Source organism: Pleurodeles waltl, chromosome 10 (assembly GCF_031143425.1).
Source record: "Pleurodeles waltl isolate 20211129_DDA chromosome 10, aPleWal1.hap1.20221129, whole genome shotgun sequence".
NCBI lineage: Eukaryota > Metazoa > Chordata > Amphibia > Caudata > Salamandridae > Pleurodeles > Pleurodeles waltl.
Window position 1 is genome coordinate 301,760,813 of NC_090449.1, and position 22,481 is coordinate 301,783,293.

General features: G+C 47.2%; 1 protein-coding gene and 1 long non-coding RNA gene across 4 annotated transcripts in view; one reads left to right on the forward strand and one right to left on the reverse strand.

Annotated features, from left to right (window-relative positions):
- Positions 1 to 22,481, reverse strand: part of LOC138261488 (coronin-7-like) — a 1,075,977-nt gene that overhangs the window by 317,678 nt on the left and 735,818 nt on the right. For both annotated transcript variants that reach the window (XM_069210466.1, XM_069210465.1), the window contains exons 13-14: positions 18,756 to 18,851; positions 17,120 to 17,245 (exon numbers count right to left, since the gene is read on the reverse strand). In XM_069210466.1, the coding sequence (XP_069066567.1) occupies positions 17,120 to 17,245; positions 18,756 to 18,851 (222 nt within the window). The remainder of the gene's footprint in view (positions 1 to 17,119; positions 17,246 to 18,755; positions 18,852 to 22,481) is intronic.
- The window catches only part of LOC138261491 (uncharacterized), a 45,081-nt gene that overhangs the window by 16,620 nt on the left and 5,980 nt on the right, over positions 1 to 22,481 (forward strand). Inside the window, exon 2 of one of the 2 annotated variants that reach the window (XR_011199101.1) lies at positions 17,068 to 17,259. This is a non-coding gene — a long non-coding RNA (uncharacterized lncRNA). Of the gene's footprint in view, positions 1 to 17,064; positions 17,260 to 22,481 lie in introns of both variants that reach the window. The other variant, XR_011199102.1, reaches the window with a different exon arrangement.

A 22,481-nucleotide genomic window follows, 5' to 3' on the forward strand; every position in this document is an offset into this window, starting at 1 on the left:
CTGCAAGATGCATAAAAAAAGATTACTCAAGCCAATCACAACAGCCATAAAGACGTTGCTTGCACAATGCGTTACAGCTAATAACATAAAATCAAAGGAAAGCTTTAATATCCTTTCTGAGCTTCTCAACCATGACACTCTGACTCGCAGTCCATGTGGATCTAAATAATACAATTTATATATTCAAGAGTTCTTTGAACCCATAATATGTGAGTTTATGTCCTGTTCACCGGGCACCTCTTGATATTCTCTAATTACAATATTTTCTATACTGCTCCCATTCATATCGCTCGAACGCCAAGAGTCTTGTGAGATGCTTAGCTTCGCTGACAATATGAAAGCATCCGACTTGTGCCCAGCTGCCTGCCTCAAACAACGCCTTCCTGCTCTTGCATCAGGTACCACAATTTGCCCGACCAATTACAGGTTCAAAGTCTAATTCCCTTTCCTCAGCAGTTCCCTGAAAATGGAAGAGATGGGACAGCTTCAATAGCACACAGAATAACATCTTTTCCATGACAGTCAGGCTGGGTTCAGATCTGCAAGGTTCACCAAAATAGCTGTGTAAAGAAATGGCTCCCTGTTGCAGTTACCCCCCACCTTTTGCCTGATACTGATGCTGACTTGACTGAGAAGTGTGCTGGGACCCTTCTAATCAGGCCCCAGCACCAGTGTTCTTTCACCTAAAATGTACCATTGTTTCCACAATTGGCACAACCCTGGCACCTAGGTAAGTCCCTTGTAACTGGTACCCCTGGTACCAAGGGCCCTGATGCCAGGGAAGGTCTCTAAGGGCTGCAGCATGTCTTATGCCACCCTAGGGACCCCTCACTCAGCACAGACACACTGCTTGCCAGCTTGTGTGTGCTGATGGGGAGAAAATGACTAAGTCGACATGGCACTCCCCTCAGGGTGCCATGCCAACCTCCCACTGCCTGTGGCATAGGTAAGTCACCCCTCTAGTAGGCCTTACAGCCCTAAGGCAGGGTGCACTATACCACAGGTGAGGGCATATGTGCATGAGCACTATGCCCCTACAGTGTCTAAGCAAAACCTTAGACATTGTAAGTGCAGGGTAGCCATAAGAGTATATGGGCTGGGAGTCTGTCAAAAACGAACTCCACAGCTCCATAATGGCTACACTGAATACTGGGAAGTTTGGTATCAAACTTCTCAGAATATAAACCCACACTGATGCCAGTGTTGGATTTATTAAAAAATGCACACAGAGGGCATCTTAGAGATACCCCCTGTATTTTACCCAATTGTTCAGTACAGGACTGACAGGTCTGTGCCAGCCTGCTGCTGAGAGACGAGTGTCTGACCTCATGCGGTGAGAGCCTTTGTGCTCTCTGAGGACAGAAACAAAGCCTGCTCTGGGTGGAGGTGCTTCACACCTCCCCCCTGCAGGAACTGTAACACCTAGCAGTGAGCTTCAAAGGCTCAAGCTTCGTGTTACAATGCCCCAGGGCACTCCAGCTAGTGGAGATGCCCGCCCCTTGGACACAGCCCTCACTTTTGGCGGCAAGTCCAGGAGAGATAATGAGAAAAACAAGGAGGAGTCACTGGCCAGTCAGGACAACCCCTAAGGTGTCCTGAGCTGAGGTGACTCTGACTTTTAGAAATCCTCCATCTTGCAGATGGAGGATTCCCCCAATAGGATTAGGGATGCGCCCCCCTCCCCTCCGGGAGGAGGCACAAAGAGGGTGTAGCCACCCTCAGGGCTAGTAGCCATTGGCTACTAACCCCCCAGACCTAAACACACCCCTAAATTCAGTATTTAGGGGCTCCCCAGAACCTAGGAACTCAGATTCCTGCAACCTAAGAAGAAGAGGACTGCTAAGCTGAAAAACCCTGCAGAGAAGACGGAGACACCAACTGCTTTGGCCCCAGCTCTACCGGCCTGTCTCCCTACTTCTAAAGACACTGCTCCAGCGACACTCTCCCCTAGGACCAGCGACCTCTGAAGCCTCAGAGGACTGCCCTGCATCTAGAAGGACCAAGAACTCCCGAGGACAGCGGCTCTGTTTACCCAAGACTGCAACTTTGTAACAAAGGAGCAACTTTAAAACAACTTGCATTTCCCGCCGGAAGCGTGAGACTTGACACTCTGCACCCGAAGCCCCCGGCTCGACTTGTGGAGAACAATCACTTCAGGGACTCCCCGGCGGCTGCGAGACCGTGAGTAGCCAGAGTTGCCCCCCCTGAGCCCCCACAGCGACGCCTGCAGAGGGAATCCCGAGGCTCCCCCTGACCGCGACTGCCTGCTTCTCAGATCCCGACGCCTGGTAAAGACTCTGCACCCGCAGCCCCCAGGACCTGAAGGATCCGAACTCCAGTGCAGGAGTGACCCCCAGGAGGCCCTCTCCCTTGCCCAGGTGGTGGCTACCCCGAGGAACCCCCCTTGCCTGCATCGCTGAAAAGACCCCTTGGTCTCCCATTGATTTCAATTACAGACCCGACGCTTGTTTGCACACTGCACCCGGCCGCCCCCGCGCTGCTGAGGGTGTACTTTCTGTGTGGACTTGTGTCCCCCCCGGTGCCCTACAAAACCACCCTGGTCTGCCCTCTGAAGACGCAGGTACTTACCTGCTGGCAGACTGGAACCGGGGTCCCCCCCCTTCTCCATTGAAGCCTATGCGTTTTGGGCACCACTTTGACCTCTGCACCTGACCGGCCCTGAGCTGCTGGTGTGGTAACTTTGGGGTTGCTCTGAACCCCCAAAGGTGGGCTACTTTGGACCCAAACTTGAACCCCTTAGGTGGTTTACTTACCTGCAAAAACTAACAAACTCTAACTCCCCCTAGGAACTGTTGAAAATTGCACTGTGTCTAGTTTTAAAATAGCTATATGTGATTTATGTGAAAACTGTATATGCTATTTTGATTATTCAAAGATCCTAAAGTACCTACCTGCAATACCTTTCATTTAAAGTATTACATGTAAATCTGGAACCTGTGGTTCTTAAAATAAACTAAGAAAATATATTTTTCTATACAAAAACATATTGGCCTGGAATTGTCTCTGAGTGTGTGTTCCTCATTTATTGCTTGTGTGTGTACAACAAATGCTTAACACTACTCCTTTGATAAGCCTACTGCTCGACCACACTACCACAAAATAGAGCATTAGTATTATCTCTTTTTGCCACTATCTTACCTCTAAAGGGAACCCTTGAACTCTGTGCATACTATTCCTTACTTTGAAATAGTGCATACAGAGCCAACTTCCTACATTGGCGGATCAGCGGTGGGGTACAAGACTTTGCATTTGCTGGACTACTCAGCCAATACCTGATCACACGACTAAATTCCAAAAATTGTCATTAGAAACAGATTTTTGCAATTTTAGCTATTTTTCTAAATTTTTAAAAGTTCTGCTAGGGCCTTGTGTTAGTCCCTGTTAGCATTTCTTTTAGAGTTTAAAAGTTTTGTGAAAGTTTGAATTAAGTTCTAGAAATAGTTTTAGATTCTTAAAAAGTATTCCAACTTTTAGAAACATAATGTCTAGTGCAGAAGAGAATGTGATGGAACTCGACATCACCCCTTACCTCCATCTTAAGATGAGGGAGCTAAGGTATCTCTGCAAAATAAAGAAAATACCAGTTGGCATAAGACGATCCAAAATACAGCTCCAGAAGCTGCTGGCAGAGTTTGAAAAAGCCAACCCCTCTGAGGATGACCTCCCAGAGGATGAAGCTAGTGACTTGGAGGAGAATTCCCCCCCTCCAGTCCTAGTTAGGGAGAACAGGGTCCCTCAAACCCCGACTCCAAATGTGATAGTCAGAGATGCTGCTTCCCTCACAGGAGGGTCCAGCACCTCTGTAATCACTGAGGATAGCCTCAGTGAAGATGACCTCCTGTTAACCAGGATGGCCAAAAGATTGGCTTTAGAGAGACAGCTCCTAGCCATAGAAAGGGAAAGACAAGAGATGGGTTTTGGTCCCATCAATGCTGGCAACATAAATAGGGTCAGAGATTCTCCTGACATGTTGAAAATCCCAAAAGGGATTGTAACTAAATATGAAGATGGTGATGACATCACCAAATGGTTCACAGCTTTTGAGAGGGCTTGTGCAACCAGAAAAGTAAACAGATCTCACTGGGGTGCTCTCCTTTGGGAAATGTCCACTGGAAAGTGTAGGGATAGACTCCTCACACTCTCTGGAAAAGATGCAGAATCCTATGACCTCATGAAGGCTACCCTGATTGAGGGCTTTGGATTCTCCACTGAGGAGTATAGAATTAGGTTCAGGGGGGCTCAAAAATCCTCGAGCCAGACCTGGGTCGATTTTGTTGACTACTCAGTGAAAACACTGGATGGTTGGGTAACTGGAAATGAAGTGCATGACTATGTTGGGCTCTATAATTTGTTTATGAAAGAACACATTTTAAGTAACTGCTTCAATGAAAAGTTGCATCAGTATCTGGTAGACCTAGGTCCAATTTCTCCCCAAGAATTGGGAAAGAAGGCAGACCACTGGGTCAAGACTAGGGTAACCAAAACTTCCACTGGGGGTGACCAAAAGAAAGGGGTTACAAAGACTCCCCAGGAGAAAGTGGGTGACACTAGAAATAAAGAAAAAGAGTCCTCTGTAGGCCCCCAAAAACCAGACCAGGTGGGTGGGCCCCAAGACACAACCCAAAACAAAGGTGGGTACCAGGGTAAGAACTGGGATGCCACTAAGGCATGGTGCCATAACTGTAAACAGACAGGGCACCACACCAAGGACACTTCTTGTCCCAAAAACAAACCCCCTAGCAAAATCCTTGGGGTGACCAGTGTAGCCATTGGGGATTACTCCTCAGATGAGGAGGTCTTCATAGCCTTCAACTGGAAGAAGAGCCCAACAGGTGAGTTGGAGATTCCAGAGGGAAGTAGACACTTCCACCACCTACTGGTGAATGGAATCCCAGCCACTGCCCTAAGAGACACTTGTGCCAGTCACACTATTGTGCATGACAGGCTGGTGTTCTCAAACCAGTACATCCCAGGTGAGACTGCCAGAGTAAGAGTTAGCCCAGACAGGGTCACTGATAGTCCTGTGGCTTTTGTGCCCATAGAAGTGGGTGGGACTTTTAGCTGGAGAAGGGTGGTAGTCAGTACAGACCTCCCCCTTGATTGTCTCTTTGGAAATGACTACCCAGAGGTTAGTCAGAGCCCAAGAGAGGAACTGGTCCAGTGCCAGTCCTCTCCCAAGGATTCTGGAGGTGCTGCCTCTGCAGTAACTGCAAGTAGGCCCCAGAAGAAAAAGAAAAGAAAACAGTGTAGGAAGGGTGGACAACCTTTAGCCAAGGTTCCAGCAAGCCAAGGAGATTCTGCTCCAGTAGGGGAGACCTCCAAAAGTGGCACTGGTAACGTCCAACCTGACCCACAAGAAGCCCTGGCTAGTCAGGCAACTGTTAAGCCTGAGTGGGTGGCTCCTCAGCTAACAGAAGAAAGAGTGGAAGAAGGGTGTTTACTACAAGATGTGGTAACCCCCCACTCTAATACAGCAGACAGGCACCCTGAACCCAAAGAAGCCTGTAACTTAGCCCCTTCCCTTGTAGGTGAAGAGCTAAAGGTGTGGTTCTGGGCACTGACAGCGGTCAGTGGCCTCTGCTGGGTGTTAACCTTTATGGCTGCACTATCCTTGGCATGGTGGTCTGACCCCCATGCCAAATAGCAAGTTAGGCCCCCTGACCCTGTTGGTCATGGTGGGGTTACTCCAGCTCTGGGTAGCCTCTTTGGGTAAGCTAGGGGTGACCCTGGCTAAAATAAGATTACCAGAGGTGGATACCTCTAACCCCAAAATAGAGAGAATGGGTGGAGACATTAAAGACACAGACAAGAGGCAATTTAGACTAGGTCCTATCACTGTGGAAGTGGGTCAGTTCCCCAGAGGGAATGGCTTGAACAGGAGGATGAAAGGCAGAGTAGGCCCTGCAACAAACCAGCCTATTTCCTCTACTCTTCCTCGCCTGACAGACTAGGAAGACTCTCCCAGGTTTGGCTGAGTCTCCTGGCCTGTGGGCTGAGGGGGGGAGGGGGGCGGGGGGACTTGTGTAAAGAAATGGCTCCCTGTTGCAGTTACCCCCCACCTTTTGGCTGATACTGATGCTGACTTGACTGAGAAGTGTGCTGGGACCCTGCTAATCAGGCCCCAGCACCAGTGTTCTTTCACCTAAAATGTACCATTGTCTCAACAATTGGCACAACCCTGGCACCCAGGTAAGTCCCTTGTAACTGGTACCCCTGGTACCAAGGGCCCTGATGCCAGGGAAGGTCTCTAAGGGCTGCAGCATGTCTTATGCCACCCTAGGGACCCCTGACTCAGCACAGACACACTGCTTGCCAGCTTGTGTGTGCTGGTGGGGAGAAAATGACTAAGTCGACATGGCACTCCCCTCAGGGTGCCATGACAACCTCACACTGCCTGTGGCATAGGTAAGTCACCCCTCTAGCAGGCCTCACAGCCCTAAGGCAGGGTGCACTATACCACAGGTGAGGGCATAGGTGCATGAGCACTATGCCCCTACAGTGTCTAAGCAAAACCTTAGACATTGTAAATGCAGGGTAGCCATAAGAGTATATGGTCTGGGAGTCTGTCAAAAACGAACTCCACAGCTCCATAATGGCTACACTGAATACTGGGAAGTTTAGTATCAAACTTCTCAGAATAATAAACCCACACTGATGCCAGTGTTGGATTTATAAACAAATGCACACAGAGGGCATCTTAGAGATGCCCCCTGTATTTTACCCAATTGTTCAGTGCAGGACTGACTGGTCTGTGCCAGCCTGCTGCTGAGAGACGAGTTTCTGACCCCATGCGGTAAGAGCCTTTGTGCTCTCAGAGGACAGAAACAAAGCCTGCTCTGGGTGGAGGTGCTTCACACCTCCCCCCTGCAGGAACTGTAACACCTAGCAGTGAGCTTCAAAGGCTCAAGCTTCGTGTTACAATGCCCCAGGGAACTCCAGCTAGTGGAGATGCCCACCCCCTGGGCACAGCCCCCACTTTTGGCGGCAAGTCCAGGAGAGATAATGAGAAAAACAAGGAGGAGTCACTGGCAAGTCAAGTCAACCCCTAAGGTGCCCTCAGCTGAGGTGACTCTGACTTTTAGAAATCCTCCATCTTGCAGATGGAGGATTTCCCCAATAGGATTAGGGATGTGGCCCCCTCCCCTCTGGGAGGAGGCACAAAGAGGGTGTAGCCACCCTCAGGGCTAGTAGCCATTAGCTACTAACCCCCCAGACCTAAACACACCCCTAAATTCAGTATTTAGGGGCTCCCCAGAACCTAGGAACTCAGATTCCTGCAACCTAAGAAGAAGAGGACTGCTAAGCTGAAAAGCCCTGCAGAGAAGACGGAGACACCAACTGCTTTGGCCCCAGCTCTACCGGCCTGTCTCCCCACTTCTAAAGACACTGCTCCAGCGTCGCTCTCCCCAGGGACCAGCGACCTCTGAAGCCACAGAGGACTGCCCTGCATCTAGAAGGACCAAGAACTCCTGAGGACAGCGGCTCTGTTCACCCAAGACTGCAACTTTGTAACAAAGGAGCAACTTTAAAACAACTTGCGTTTCCCGCCGGAAGCGTGAGACTTGACACTCTGCATCGACACCCCCGGCTCGACTTGTGGAGAACAATCACTTCAGGGAGGACCCCCCGGCGATTGCGAGACCGTGAGTAGCCAGAGTTGCCCCCCCCGAGCCCCCACAGCGATGCCTTAGAGAATCCCGAGGCTCCCCCTGACCGCGACGGCCTGCTTCTCAGTTCCCGACGCCTGGTAAAGACTCTGCACCCACAGCCCCCAGGACCTGAAGGATCCGAACTCCAGTGCAGGAGTGACCCCCAGGAGGCCCTCTCCCTTGCCCAGGTGGTGGCTACCCCGAGGAGCATCCCCCTTGCCTGCATCACTGAAGAGACCCCTTGGTCTCCCATTGATTTCAATTACAGACCCGACGCTTGTTTGCACACTGCACCCGGCCGCCCCCGCGCTGCTGAGAGTGTACTTTCTGTGTGGACTTGTGTCCCCCCCGGTGCCCTACAAAAAACCCTGGTCTGCCCTCCGAAGACGCGGGTACTTACCTGCTGGCAGACTGGAACAGGGGCAACCCCATTCTCCATTGAAGCCTATGCGTTTTGGGCACCACTTTGACCTCTGCACCTGACCGGCCCTGAGCTGCTGGTGTGGTAACTTTGGGGTTGCTCTGAACCCCCAACGGTGGGCTACTTTGGACCCAAACTTGAACCCCGTAGGTGGTTTACTTACCTGCAAAAACTAACAAACTCTTACTCCCCCTAGGAACTGTTGAAAATTGCACTGTCTAGTTTTAAAATAGCTGTATGTGATTTGTGTGAAAACTGTATATGCTATTTTGATTATTCAAAGTTCCTAAAGTACCTACCTGCAATACCTTTCATTTAAAGTATTACATGTAAATCTTGAACCTGTGGTTCTTAAAATAAACTAAGAAAATATATTTTTCTATACAAAAACCTATTGGCCTGGAATTGTCTCTGAGTGTGTGTTCCTCATTTATTGCTTGTGTGTGTACAACAAATGCTTAACACTACTCCTTTGATAAGCCTACTGCTCGACCACACTACCACAAAATAGAGCATTAGTATTATCTCTTTTTGCCACTATCTTACCTCTAAGGGGAACCCTTGGACTCTGTGCATACTATTCCTTACTTTGAAATAGTGCATACAGAGCCAACTTCCTACAAGCTGTAACTTACATAACAGATGAAAATGAGAAATCAGCCATCTTGCTCAGAGTCAGTCCATAGCATGCATCACTACTGGAAAGGTTAGAAACACGGGCAGGAACAGACGGTACTATCATACCCTGGGTAAAATAGTTTTTCTTCAACCATAGTCAAAAAACTTAGTATCAGATCAACTAATCGTTCACTCATATGTTACACTGTGGCACGTCCAAGGTTCATCCCTCTTTTGCCTCTTATTCAACATCTATGTACACTACATCCTTTGGCATGCCTTCTTGAACAGGACAAAGAAAAACCTCCAAATATACTTCAACAATCCCCAGATTCATTTTAGACAAAATAAGGTACACCATCACAACAGCCCAAGTAACACCATCTTCATCGCCTCATGCGTGGAAAGCTTCTTCCACTGGCTGAGAGACCTTATTATGCATGAATGGAAACAAGACTGATCACTGTAATCTTGGAAAGCAAGACTGTCTCACTGCCCCTCACCTATGCACCTGGGATACATTTTGACTCAGAAACGTTATTCATTCAGCAATCAATGCAGTAATCAAAGGGATAAACTCCCAACTCTCTAGCTCTGTAAATTACTCCTACTATTCCAAAACGACTACAGAATGGAACAGACTAGATCCCTTGACAAGCCCTGGCTTGATTACTGTAATATAATTTATACTGGCCTCCCTGAATTGCTCATAGTCAAGCTAAGAAGATTACAAAATCAGGCATCCAGAAAGAGCCTTAACGTGTGTAAGCGGGCCCATATAAACCCGGCTCTGAAATCACTCCATGAGCTTCCAGTGGAAGGCAAGATAAATATCAAGAATCTCTCCACAGTCTACCAAGTCTACTGGAAGAAGGGCCACAATACTTTGCAAACCCTACCTCCAAACTACAACGCAGCCAGCAACCTTCACTTATCAGCTGCCAACTTCATCCAGGAAGTAAATGAATTTCAAAGGCAGATCTCTGGGAGGACAATGTCCAAGACACTGGAATGCTGTTATGCCCCCCTCTGAGGTCCACACTTTATATGTGCTTCAGGAAACTTCTGAAACAGAGATATTCAGAAGCAACTTTTACTCAGAGTCTTGAAGCCCAGTGTGATCACTTTTTGCAGACTCAAAGTCATTTTGGGTCCGCTGGCAGGAAGGTATCAATATGGGAGATCACTAGAACTTAAGTCCAGAAGGAGCCTGCAGTTCTAGCTGCTTTATTTTTTGCATGGAAGTGTAACTAACAATGATTTCGTTTTATTATGCCAGCAATAAGGTATCCTGTGAGTGAGAAAACAGTCCAGCCTGTAATCTACAGGTTTTCCCAAAGGGACACATGTTGGTGAGGTACCGAGGACTTTAATTATAGAGTCCAAAAATATACACCGTCATTCACCTAAACATTTTCACTTACTTGGAGGATTCCTACATCTCTCCTGTAATGTCTGCTCCAATGGTTCATTTCGATGGTTTCCTTTGCATCTGACGTTTCAAGCATCTTCTAAATGGAAATGGAAATATCCCACACATAATATTCCTTTCCCTCTTCAATTCTTTTTGTTTGAAGTGCTTTGTTTTGGTATCATTCCTTGGTTTTTGTACTGTTACCTTTCTACTCTGATAATTTCGACCTTTTATTGTTAAGCGCTCTAACGCCTTTGCCCCATGTTTGCACTAAATAGCACCTCACAATATAAAAACTCTTCCTGTAAAATAGTGGGTAAACAAGTGAAGAAAATATGTCAACCTTTTAAAGCCACAAACGCTATAGTGTCCCCCGCAAAGCAAAATGCCTGTTTTAGGCAGGTCATGGTTCTGAGGGTCAGAAGGATTGACTATCTCCAGGCAAGTGTCCCCAGATCTGCAGCTGGACTCTGACGTGCAGGTGCCAGGGAGAGACTGGAAGCGAAGCTGGACCACTGCCCTGACACCAGATAGATGAGGTTGTACTTGGTGGTTGTGTGTTACATGTCCTGCCACTACACCCCCTCTACCTCGTTGCTGATAGACATTACAATGTTTCACTGTAATGTCTATCAGGGAGATTCACACAACATCCTTTTTTGTTAATGTGAAGTTCTCCTTTCTCTTTTGTACATTAACTAATCTTTTCCTCTCACCTACTTTAAACAGCCTGCCTTTGATGGAGCACCGTAGGGGCAGTAGTGGGGCGAAACAATGATCAGTCTATAGTGGATGTGATTTACAAGGGCTGCACCTGACCACCCATCAGCCCCTTCTTCCACTCTTAAACAGCCTCCAAAATCTTTTTTTACCCCGAACCACTCCTTGTACCTTATACAAATAGTCATTGCAAAGCCATTCTTTGCTACTTCACAGACATTTCCTCTTAATTTTGAAAGAATGACTGTCAGGCAAACAAAGCATGAAGATTTTTAGGTTGATTCATCAACAATGAGCGTTAAAAGGTAATATATCCCTACCGTTGAACCTCAGTTTCACCTTTGTTTCCCTAGCCTAGTTTATTGTAATTCATTGAAAAGTTGGCTTTTGTTTTTGCCTACGTGCCTGCACACGAATAAACTTCATTCATGACTCAGGGTGTGTGGAAATATTATTCTGTCCCACTAATTCCTCACGTTGATGGCAGACATTTAGTTAATACCTCTGCTGTGTACTAAAGGTGACCTCCTTTTAGGGTTCATAGGGTGTGAACTTTAAAGATACTGAGTGTAGGTGATGGATCTGTGTCCAAACTGCAAACTGTAGAACCAGGAGACTCGAGTACCGGCTTATCCAGTCAGCCAAATTGCTGATTCCTAAATAGGTCACTTTGTGTCAACTGTGTGTTACTTGCTCGCACCACCTCTACATGACTGTTAGAAATGGGGTCTCTAGTTGGCAGTCGGTTTGCACCCTGCCCAAGTAGGAACCCTCACTCTAGTCAAGATAAGGGAGATACCCACTCAGATAACCCCTGCTCACCCCCTTGGTAGCTTGGCACGAGCAGTCAGGCTTATCTCAGAAGCAATGTGTAAAGCATTTGCACATAACACACAGTAATAAGTGGAAACACTACAAAAGGACACCACACCAGTTTTAGAAAAATAGCCAATACTATATAAAACAAGACCAAATACGATAAAAAATCAAACATACAGTAATAATTATATGAATGCTGCTAGATGCATTTAACAATACAGTTCCTTGAAGTCGATAACTCCACCTGGGGCTATCACGGCGTCGTGAACAACAAATCCAAAAGTTCAGGCTGGCCTTGGCGTCGCGGGCCAGCTGTGATGTCAGGAAGACCCACAAACAGTATCTTGGATTCGCAGGGCGTCGTGATCCTCGCGGTGAGCTCCGGAGAGCGGCGTCATTTCCAGAGTCGGTGCAGGAGTCATCGGGCCCTTGAAGTCACGCACCTCGGGGATCAAACTCCGGGCTGATGAAATCAGGTGCGCTGGCGGGGATGCGACGTGCGGTGCCCACAGGTCACAGTGCAGGCAACGGCTCGGTGATGGCGTCCAGCGGCGTCGGTGAGACTAGGGCTGCTGTGTGAAGTGGGGCGGTGCAATGTGCGGTGTCCACAGGTCACGGTGCAGGCAGCGTCGTCGTCGTTGCGGAAGCGCTGTCGTCTGTAGGCCCAAGCCAGCGGTGCGGGACGGGACGGTGCTTCGTGACCCTCACGAGCGGTGTCTACAGGCCAGGGTGCAGGCAAGGATGCCTGGTGACGACACTGGAGCCGATGGAGCTGGCGTCGGTGGACAGGGGCTGTGGCACGGGACTGGACGGTGCTTCGTGCTCCTCACGAGCGGTGTCCACAGGCCAGGGTGCTGGCAAGGATGCCTGGTGACGACACTGGAGCCGATGGAGCTGGCGTCGGTGGACCGGGGCTGTGGCACGGGACTGGACGGTGCTTCGTGCTCCTCACGAGCGGTGTCCACAGGCCACGGTGCAGGCAGCGGCGCCGGTGTCAGCAGGAACGTCGTCGTCGGGGATGCCCAGCGTGCGCTGTGAGCAGGTGACGCCGGAGTGTGGGGCCCACAGGTCGCGGTGCGAGCAGCGGCTCAGTGAAGTCGTCTGATGACAGCGTTGGTGAGACCAGGGTCGCGGTGCGAAGCGGGGCAATGCAACTCTGTGCGGCGTCACCAGGTTACGGTGCAGGCCAGCGGCGTTGTTGGCGGCGTCACAGTGGTTTCTTGGATAGCACAAAACACACAGTTCTCAGTGCTGCAGGTCGAGGAAACTGAAGTCTTTGGTGTCCCTGAGACTTCCAACAAGAAGCTAGCTCTACTCCCAGCCCTTGGAGAATTTTCTCAAGCAGGACACACAGCAAAGTTCACCCTTTGCACTCTTTTCAGGCAGAAGCAACAACTGCAGGCCAATCCAGCAAAGCAACGCAGCAAAGGGACAGTACTCCTCCTTCAGCTCTTCAACTCTTCTCCTGGGCAGAGGTTCCTCTTGATTCCAGAAAGATTCTAAAAGTCTGGGGTTTTGGGTCTCCTTCTTATACCCAGTTCTGCCTTTGAAGTTTCCAAACTTCAAAGCAAAGTCTCAAGTGTCTGCAAAATCCGTCCAGGCCAGGCCCCAGACATGCACCAGGGGGTCGGAGACAGCATTATGTGAGGACAGGCACTGTCCTTTCAGGTATGAGTGACCACTCCTCCCCTCCCCTCCCCTCCAGCACAGATGGCTAATCAAGATATGCAGGCTACACCTCAGCTCCCTTTGTGACACTGTCTAGAGGAGAGGTGTGAACAGCCCAACTGTCAAACTGACCCAGACGGGGAATCCACAAACAGAGAGTCACAGAATGGATTAAGCAAGAAAATGCCTACTTTCTAAAAGTGGAATTTTCAAACGCACAATCTTAAAATCAACTTTACTAAAAGATGTATTTTTAAATTGTGAGGTCAGAGACCCCAAACTCCACACGTCCATCTGCTCCCAAAGGGAAACTACACTTTAATCAGATTTAAAGGTAGCCCCCATGTTAACCTATGAGAGGGACAGGCCTTGCAACAGTGAAAAACGAATCTAGCAATATTTCACTGTCAGGACATATAAAACACATTACTATATGTCCTACCTTAACCATACACTGCACCCTGTCCTTTTGGCTACCTAGGGCCTACCTTAGGGGTGCCTTACATGTAAGAAAAGGGAAGGTTTAGGCCTGGCAAGTGGGTACACTTGCCTAGTCGAAGTTACAGTCAAAACTGCACACACAGACACTGCAGTGGCAGGTCTGAGACATGATTACAGAGCTACTTATGTGGGTGGCACAACCAGTGCTGCAGGCCCACTAGTAGCATTTGATCTACAGGCCCTGGGCACCTCTAGTGCACTTTACTAGGGACTTACCAGTAAATCAAATATGCCAATCATGGATAAATGAATCAACAGTACAATTTCTATAGGGAGCAGTTGCACTTTAGCACTGATTAGCAGTGGTAAAGTGCGCAGAGACAATAAACCAGAAAAAACAGACCTGAAATAATAGGAGGAAGAAGGCAAAAAGTTTGGGGATAACCCTGCAAAAAGGGGCATTTCCAACAATGACTATTTTTGTGACCTTTATGTTTTGCATGTTCTAGGAGAAATCCCCCACACCTGAGTACTCATTTCCTCTTCCTGTGCCCCACTGTCTTTGCACTTCCTCTTCTTGGTCACTTCGCTTTTTATAGCCATCTATTCTCTTTCTATCACTCTTCTTCCTCCTCTGCCACTTTTTCCTCTGTGTGGCCACGCCTAAATGGTTCAGCCTATAAGCGTAGTGCAGAATTTGCAGGACCGTGAGAGAATACACATTAGAGGTTGATCAATAAAAATATCATAATTAATAAGGACCAGAGGAAGTGGCTTTAGGGTTAGTGTAGGTGAGTAGAAACTACCTTGATTTCCAAAGAACCACTTCATGACTACACAACTGGACTGAGATCTTGCACTACAGTAGACCAATAGTTTTTATGTCAGGAGTGGAACGATGTTGCAAAGCATCTACTGTAGTTGGACACCCCATAACACATGATCACATCTGTGATCAGATATAGGGAGGAAAAAGAAAACAGGAAGCTGCTCACCTTTTCCCAGTGACCAGGAAAATCCTCTTGGCGCCCTACTTACCAGGATAGTCAGAAGTGTTGGAATTTTAAATGAAGTAGTAAAGAGTGCACATCTCCGGCTGTAGTACTCAGTTATTTCCTCAAATTGAGATGGGACACCATCAGAACGACAATACATGAGGTGAAACCCTTGATTTTTCTTTCCGTAACAACATACCCCAGGATAGAATTTTTATGGGCACACATACCATACTGTTTGCACACCACACACTCCAGTATCTGGGCATTCAGGGTTATAGATCACCTACAGACTTACTAGATGGGAACTTACTTAAGGCTATTGAAGCGCTTCGGGCACAGGTGAAATTCTAGGTTACGCTGCCCTTCTCCGTAACAGGCCGACCGGCCCTATCCAAAATGGTCATGTTCCCCAAATTACTAAATTACCTTGTCAATTTACTGATAATTATCCCACAGTCGGTCTTCAAATCACTAAACACTCTCCTTCTTGATCTTATCTGGGGCCCCGGGAGATGGCGCGTCAGTCTCCTGAAATTACAACTACCGAAGTGGCGGACTGGGAGCCCCTGATTTCAGGTCTTACTGGCTTGCAGCCCAATTACAATGGTTCTGACACTGGTTGGCGGGGACACACATACAGAATATCATTGATATGTAACCTATGATGAATACTGTACAGTTACACAAACTGCTATTGCCACGAGTCACACATCCCCCCCACCGTTCCTAAACTCCTACATAATATACTGGAAGAAAGCTCTCCACTACACAAGATGCAATGCCTTATGCCCCGAACATCGTCCTATGTGACATGCCTACCCCTTTGTGTACATTCATGTCCAGAAGACTGGCACCATGGGAGAAGGTGGGGATTACTACACTTGGTGACCTTTCCAGGATGGTCTGCTACTGCCCCACCCACCAGGACTCTATGCAATTACATGAGCTTCCACAAGCTCATTTCCTTACACGCTGTAATATCTTGCAATGTCCGGACACACTGGGCGCAGGTCTGGAATTTACCACACATGCACTGGTGCAGGCAGTACACAAAATGGGCACGTGCAGTCCATTAGTCAAGTGGCTCTCCAAGGGCTTACGCTCCTACTTGCACATTTTACTCACCCCACTGAAGGCCCAGTTGGAGACAGACCTTGGTTGTGCATTCCTCGAAATGGAATGGAGCTTCATTTTGGAATACTCCAGCAACATACCCTGCAACACATGTTTCAGGTTCATTCAGTTTACATTGTTGCATAGGGCATACTTAACCCCCTCTAAATGACATAGGATCTTGCCTATGGCCCATCCTCATGTCAGTGTTGCTGTATTGAATGTGCAGACTTATTCCACATGATGTGGTCATGTCCCATTTTACTCCCTTATTGGATGCATGTCGGGGAATCACTTAGGTTCCCTTAGGGCAGCGCATACTAGGACATGGTTGAACATTAACTCTTAGGTCTATACCCTAGACCCAAATCCTCAAAGGCGGTAGCACGATTTTTTAATCTAGCGCTTTTCATTGCCAAAATACAGGTAATGCGCCACCGGAAGTCTCCCGCTGCACGCCTAGTAGCAGGTTGGTGCGAGAAAGTTTGATTCTGGGGCTCCACAGAGAGCTAAGTGCTACGCAGAGAGGAATTCTGTGGTCTATGCATACAGCCCATAGCCATGGTGTGGGACGCCATGCTAGAACACGTTAACATGTAAGAGGTGGACAAGGGGTGATTCTGAGACACGACCCGAGGCTGATCCGGTTGAGTCCCCCGCCCCTGTCAATAGCCTTTCCACCCGACACCAACATGATGCATGACCTCCTACGTTATTTTGGGTGCGGGACAGCTCACACTTGAATTACCATAGTTTGACGATAGTAGTATGTGGAATATCAAGGCAGATAAGCTGGGGAGGGTGGAAGAAGTTTTGTATTTTTGTTGTTGTTTATGTTTGCCTTACTCTTCGTTAATCAATGTACTGACTTGATATCAATTCTACAGGTACTGTATTTGCTTATGTACTGTGCCTAAAACGTAGATGTATCTTAATTGAACTTGTATTGGCTATTACTCGACTGACAATATGTACATATTCTATTATGTCTAATGCAAACATTGTGTTTACGTTTTCAAAATGCAATAAGATATATATTTTTTTAAATCATGTGAAACTCCTGATGCCTAAAGAAACCTTTAGTGGTCTAAGTAAAAGAACATATTTTGAAGCATAAGTCTTCCTGATTCTCACATAGAGCAGCAGACCAAAAATTAACCTTTACATCCTTGTCTCACAAAGCAGCATCAATGTCTGACAGCCTTCTTTAGAGCTGTGGATTGAAACAACTACTTACATTAGCATCTCCATCTCCTGAGTGATAGTTCTGCTTCTGGCAGTCCAACATTGGCTTCTCAGCCGTCTGGCAAGAGGTGACGGCCAGCTTCAGTCTCCGAGATGGGTCCAAGCTCACCTTCTGGACCTGGCAAACGACAAGTAAGGCATTAGCAGTGTGCCTGCAAGTAGTAAAAGCCACCTGGGCTACTACCTGGCATTTTGTCGTTTATGTTATTGATTGCTCAGAACTAATTCAGGGCAAATAATTTAGTGGATGACTGTACAAGCACCAGAGTATTTGAAGGCAGAGTATACGTCACAGAGAATTACACGGAGAAGCAAAAGCGAAGCAAATAAATGTAGCAGCACAGTTGTACTCGTGACAATTGGTTAATTTAGGGGATCTGTATAAATGGATGTGGGTTTGGTGAGACAGCTGTATGCATGACTGGATTTGGTGGCATAGTTTTACAAGCAGTAGTGAGATCAAATCATGAGTTTACTTACATACAACAAGTGAGTTGGTGGCACGCCCATACACACAATAGTAAGTTTTGCCATAGAGCTGCACACATTTTATAATGCTGGGTGCACTGCTAAATCAGGCAATGGGTATGGTGGACTAGCTGCATGCATCCATGTGGGTTTACAGTACAATTGTACACATGGGAGTGGCTTTGGTGGCCCGACTGTACAAGGGGCTGTGGTGTGAAGAGATGCTCAAAATTTCTCTTGACTCATAATATGCCCCAGAACTGTACTCGACGGACGGAGTCTATGACTCAAGAGGCTACCACTGGACTATCCCTCCATCTTAAGTTGGAGAAGCTCCCTTGAATGTAGCCGTTGTTTCCTAAGACGCCCCTAGTCTGAGCCAGTCAGATTCAACTGTTTGCTTCAGGTACGCACATCATTTAGATTCACTGGTACTGACTATGCCTCAGTTGATTCTGGTTACAGTTTAGAAACCTAGAAAAAAATAATTAACAGTTCTGACAAAATCTAGATGGCTGCAAGCATAGGTTTAGCATAAAGTCATTGTGTGTGGCAGTGAGTTTGGAAGCATAACTGAACATTCAGTAGTACGACTGGATCTGCAGCTGTACATGCGTCAGTGACTCTCCTGATAGAATGTGCAGGTCACTGGGTTTGACTGATGAGCTGTGATTGTGGAAGAAGGTGTGGCAGAACAGCTGTCATATGGAAGTGGTGTTGGTGTCACAGCTGTTGATACAGAAAAACGCTTGGAAGCAACACTGTATACGTAGTGAGTTTGGTTGCAGTGCTTTAGAATGTCAAGATCAGAGAGATGGGACACATAGGTTAGGAACAAAAGTGAGTATGAGTAGAATTTGGGCCATAAATACCAACTGAAGAACCACAGGTGGGGCATGTGGGGGCTGTGAAGAAAGTATGGCATAAGCATCTTGTAGAACCTCAGGAGTCAAAGTCAGAAATTCAATAAAGAAGTGATGGATGATTTGGCGGCCCAGGAATACTTGTGAACATTGAAGTACTAAAGAAAGAGGGCAGAAAAGATTCAACAATCAAGGAGAAACAGCAGACCTTTAAACAGAGAGAACGAGTAGGCGCTTATCTGTCCATCACCTAATATAGGGTCGGTGTGGATGAAAAGGTTACACGCATAGGCCTACCTGTTCATTGCTTCCTGCCCACCACTCAGAAGCTTTGACGGGTGCAGTATTCCCAGAGGTCTCCGGAAACAGATCTTCATGGAACTCCTTCATTGACTGACAGGTGGAAACAGAAAAACAGCAAGAAATACATCAGTCCACATTTTGCCACAGTAGACAATGCTAGCTTCCCATATCAACTCTGCCCAAGTCCAACCCAGTAAAAATGATAAAGTGAAACAACAAGAAAATAATAAAAAAATGCTAAGTGTCTGCATTAAATCTCTCATTTTAAAGCACAGGGCACCACTCAGAGCTGGAAGCCACCTGCCTGCAACACTAATTATGCTGCTAGATGTTGGTCGTTGTTTCCAATGGTTTTCTTAACTCCACCATCAAACGGTGTCCCTGAGCAGTCTTCAAGATTATGAAAAACATAGATTCATGGTCATCGACCCACGGGTTTATCAGTAATCAGACAACCGTGATATTACTGAGAACCCACGCGCCTTGTGATTTCATATCCTCCTATTTTGACACTGATACTTATAGAATGCTGTCATCTCCTGAAGTGCTGACCAGGTGAGAATGTCCTCAGCCAATCACACATCACCTGCAGTGAAAAAGCTCCTCTGATAATGCCAATCCCACACTCTTACCACAGAAGTGAGATGCTGATCACTGCGAGGAAACATTCTACCAAGCTCTCACCCATGAGTAAAGATACTATTGCCCGCGAGATTACCACTGCATCACAAACAAATCTTGGGCCTGATAGTGCCACAGAGAGAAGGGTAAATCTGGAAGATCAACAAGCTCAAGAGATGTACTTAATTTCCAAGTCTGAAGAATGAAAGACCTGTGTTTTGAAGTCACGTGCACAGACATGGCCTGTCAATATAAATGACTGGAAGCACCTCCAGAGGTTTTCTAGTTTCACTCACACCCCTTTTCTTTGTCACAAGTCAGCCTTGACTTACAGTAGCCATAGATTTCGGGAAACCTCAAAGTATTTGGAAAAGTGGTAAAAAGGCCAACTATTCATGCACTATTCTCTTTCGTGGTCTACAGAACAAGAATAAATTAAAGGGGAATTTCGAAAATTGTCTGTTTTCAGATACCCACTCCATTCACAGCTAACTTGTGATGGGAAATTAATGCACTCGTTTCAGGAAGGTGCCAGGTTCCCTTTACTAATACTTGACAGTATTTCAGATTGCCCCTACAATCAGCATGCTGAAGTCCGTGCTTTCAAAGCAAAATACCTACAAACGGAGGCACACACAGCATAAATTCCTGGTTCGCAAATGAACACGGCATTAAGTGTTTCTGTACATTTTATGTTTTTTTTGTTTTTTTTTTATGCATCGCTGCTTCTCGAACTGCATTATGGTGGAAAATCCATGCTGGGCCATGCGGGTCACCCCATCCTTGGTTGGTTGTAACTTTAAAGAAATCCGCAGGGCTACAGGAGGCAAGAAAAGCAGTTGATGTGATCTCTTAATTGTGAATCTTTCTCTTGTCCTCACATGACAAGGTTTCAGACTAAGCCTTTCACTGGCCACTATCCTAGGTGAACCCACATGAAGCAATGATTATAATGACAGAAGTGTGGGCATTATAATGTCAAAGGGTGTCAACCTAAGTGGACAGCTGGTTCATTCTGCCATTTTGTTAGTTTTTTGGCTTGCACTTATCTATCCCACGGTGTTCTGGATATCAGTGAGCCCAGAGGAGCGGCCACATGTTTTCTTGTGTTGCTCAAAAACTGAGCTCAAGTGCATCCGCAACCACTAAAGAGAGCTACTACTGCCACGTCGCCTGGCTGAGACCAATAGTTGGTGGAATCTAAGATTCTATTTGCGGATAAGGACTTTTCACCTGTATTCCCAGTAGGGCAGCCTAGCAGCACGCTCCAGGCATAATCCTTTCAGTCCTGTCAAATGGCCTTCTTTATTTCTACCTGCAATGTATATACTGTGTTCTGTGCTTGCATTTATGAGTACTGTACAAGGGAGACAGAGCATGGTATGAAAGTTGCCCTCTGCAAGAACACATTGCATGTAGCACAGTATGTTTGAGTCTTTCAGTGGGTGAACGCCATTCCCACTTCTTCTTTGGTTCTGGCTCCTTCGTAGATTCATCCTTGTTTCGGTCTGCAACATAAAATCAGTCCCGAAGCATGCTTTAACAGAAAAGACTGAGGTAAACCGGTTTGACAACCAATAGATATCTGCTTCTGGACTGAGCTAATTAGGTTTGACTACCTGGGATGCCAGGTCTGCCTAGAGCTTGCTTCATTCTTTGTGTTCTGATGAAGATTCTCTGAAAATCACAAACACCCTACACAAGTAATCTCCACACAAATTCCCTTGATCAGTTTGTCCCACAACTTTGACTTGCTTGTGACTATCTGGGAAGAAGGCCTGCGATGATGAATTGCACTTTGGTTGGCTGAGGTCATAATTTTCAAACCTGTTGCTCAACTAGATTGGGCCCGTGCCCGCTGTTCTTAAAATATACTAGCCCGGTTCTTTGGAGGTAGCTCTGCTTCACCCGCGTAGAGGGAGATCTGTTTTTGCCAAGTCTGAGAACAAAATGAGTAATAAGGCGGATGCCTGGCTGTTGTGGCTTGGCTTGGAAGAAGAAACTGTACTGCACACTGTGCAGACAGAATTGGATTCATATTCAGGAGAAGCAGCAGTGGAATGAAGCAAGCATGGGGTGCTTCTTAGGAAACTGTCTGACCCATGATCCACGTGAACCTTATAGCCTAGCAGGCCAGAACGAAAGGGAAGCTCATTCTCAATGGAGTGGGGAACCTGCAGAGAGCTTTCTAGAACAATCTGTGCATCCTCCACATCACCCAATCCCAGTGGCAGCCACCGCAAATCTCAAGGGGAGGGGCGGAGGGGTGGGGACGCACACGGAGGGGGGAAAATTAAAATAAAAAATAAAATTGAATTAAACTTACCGTACTGCTGTCTGTCTCCTGCCGCCTTGCGCTCCTCTTCCTTTCATGTGTTGTCCAGGCTCCCCAACAATCCTGGTGCTGCTTTCATGCCAAACATAGCATGAAAGCAGCGTCAGGATTGGTCTGACACAGCCCCAGGGTCTGTGCAGTTTCTCCAGCTCGGCTGTTAAACACAGCCGGGCTGGAGAAACCTAAGTGCGCATGTGTGTTCGGCCAGCCTCAGACAGCTGGCCAAACAAACATGCACACTTAGGTTCACTCTCCCCTCCTCCTCCTCCCGTCTCCCGTGGCCCAGCCCTGCCCCTCCCTGCACTGCCGGCTGTGCCAGAAGCAGGAAAATAAAATGACAGTAAACTATTGTTTTATTTTTCTGCTTCTGACTCAGGCAGTGGGGCGACACTCCTTCGCCATAGCGAAGGAGCCACCCCTGCACAATCTTTGCCATTTCTGACTTGATGTTATCCTCTATAGACTCTTTTAAGACCTGATGGGGAATACAGACTTGCCCTCTTCGCCATGGGTCTTACCATAGTGTGGAGGAGGCTGGTCACCTTTATCATAGAAACTTTGAACCATTTCTGCAGCCCATAGAGCTCAAGGTCTTATTCAGAAACAAATTTTAAACATTTTTAACAGTAGCTCCTCAGTCTCAAATGATGAACTGGTGGGCCCACTTGGTGACCCATATCCCTTGGCTACATCTGCTTATTGAAAATGCGGACTCCTGACAAATTTCGACATACAGGTCAAGAATTCTAATGCCATGGGGAATG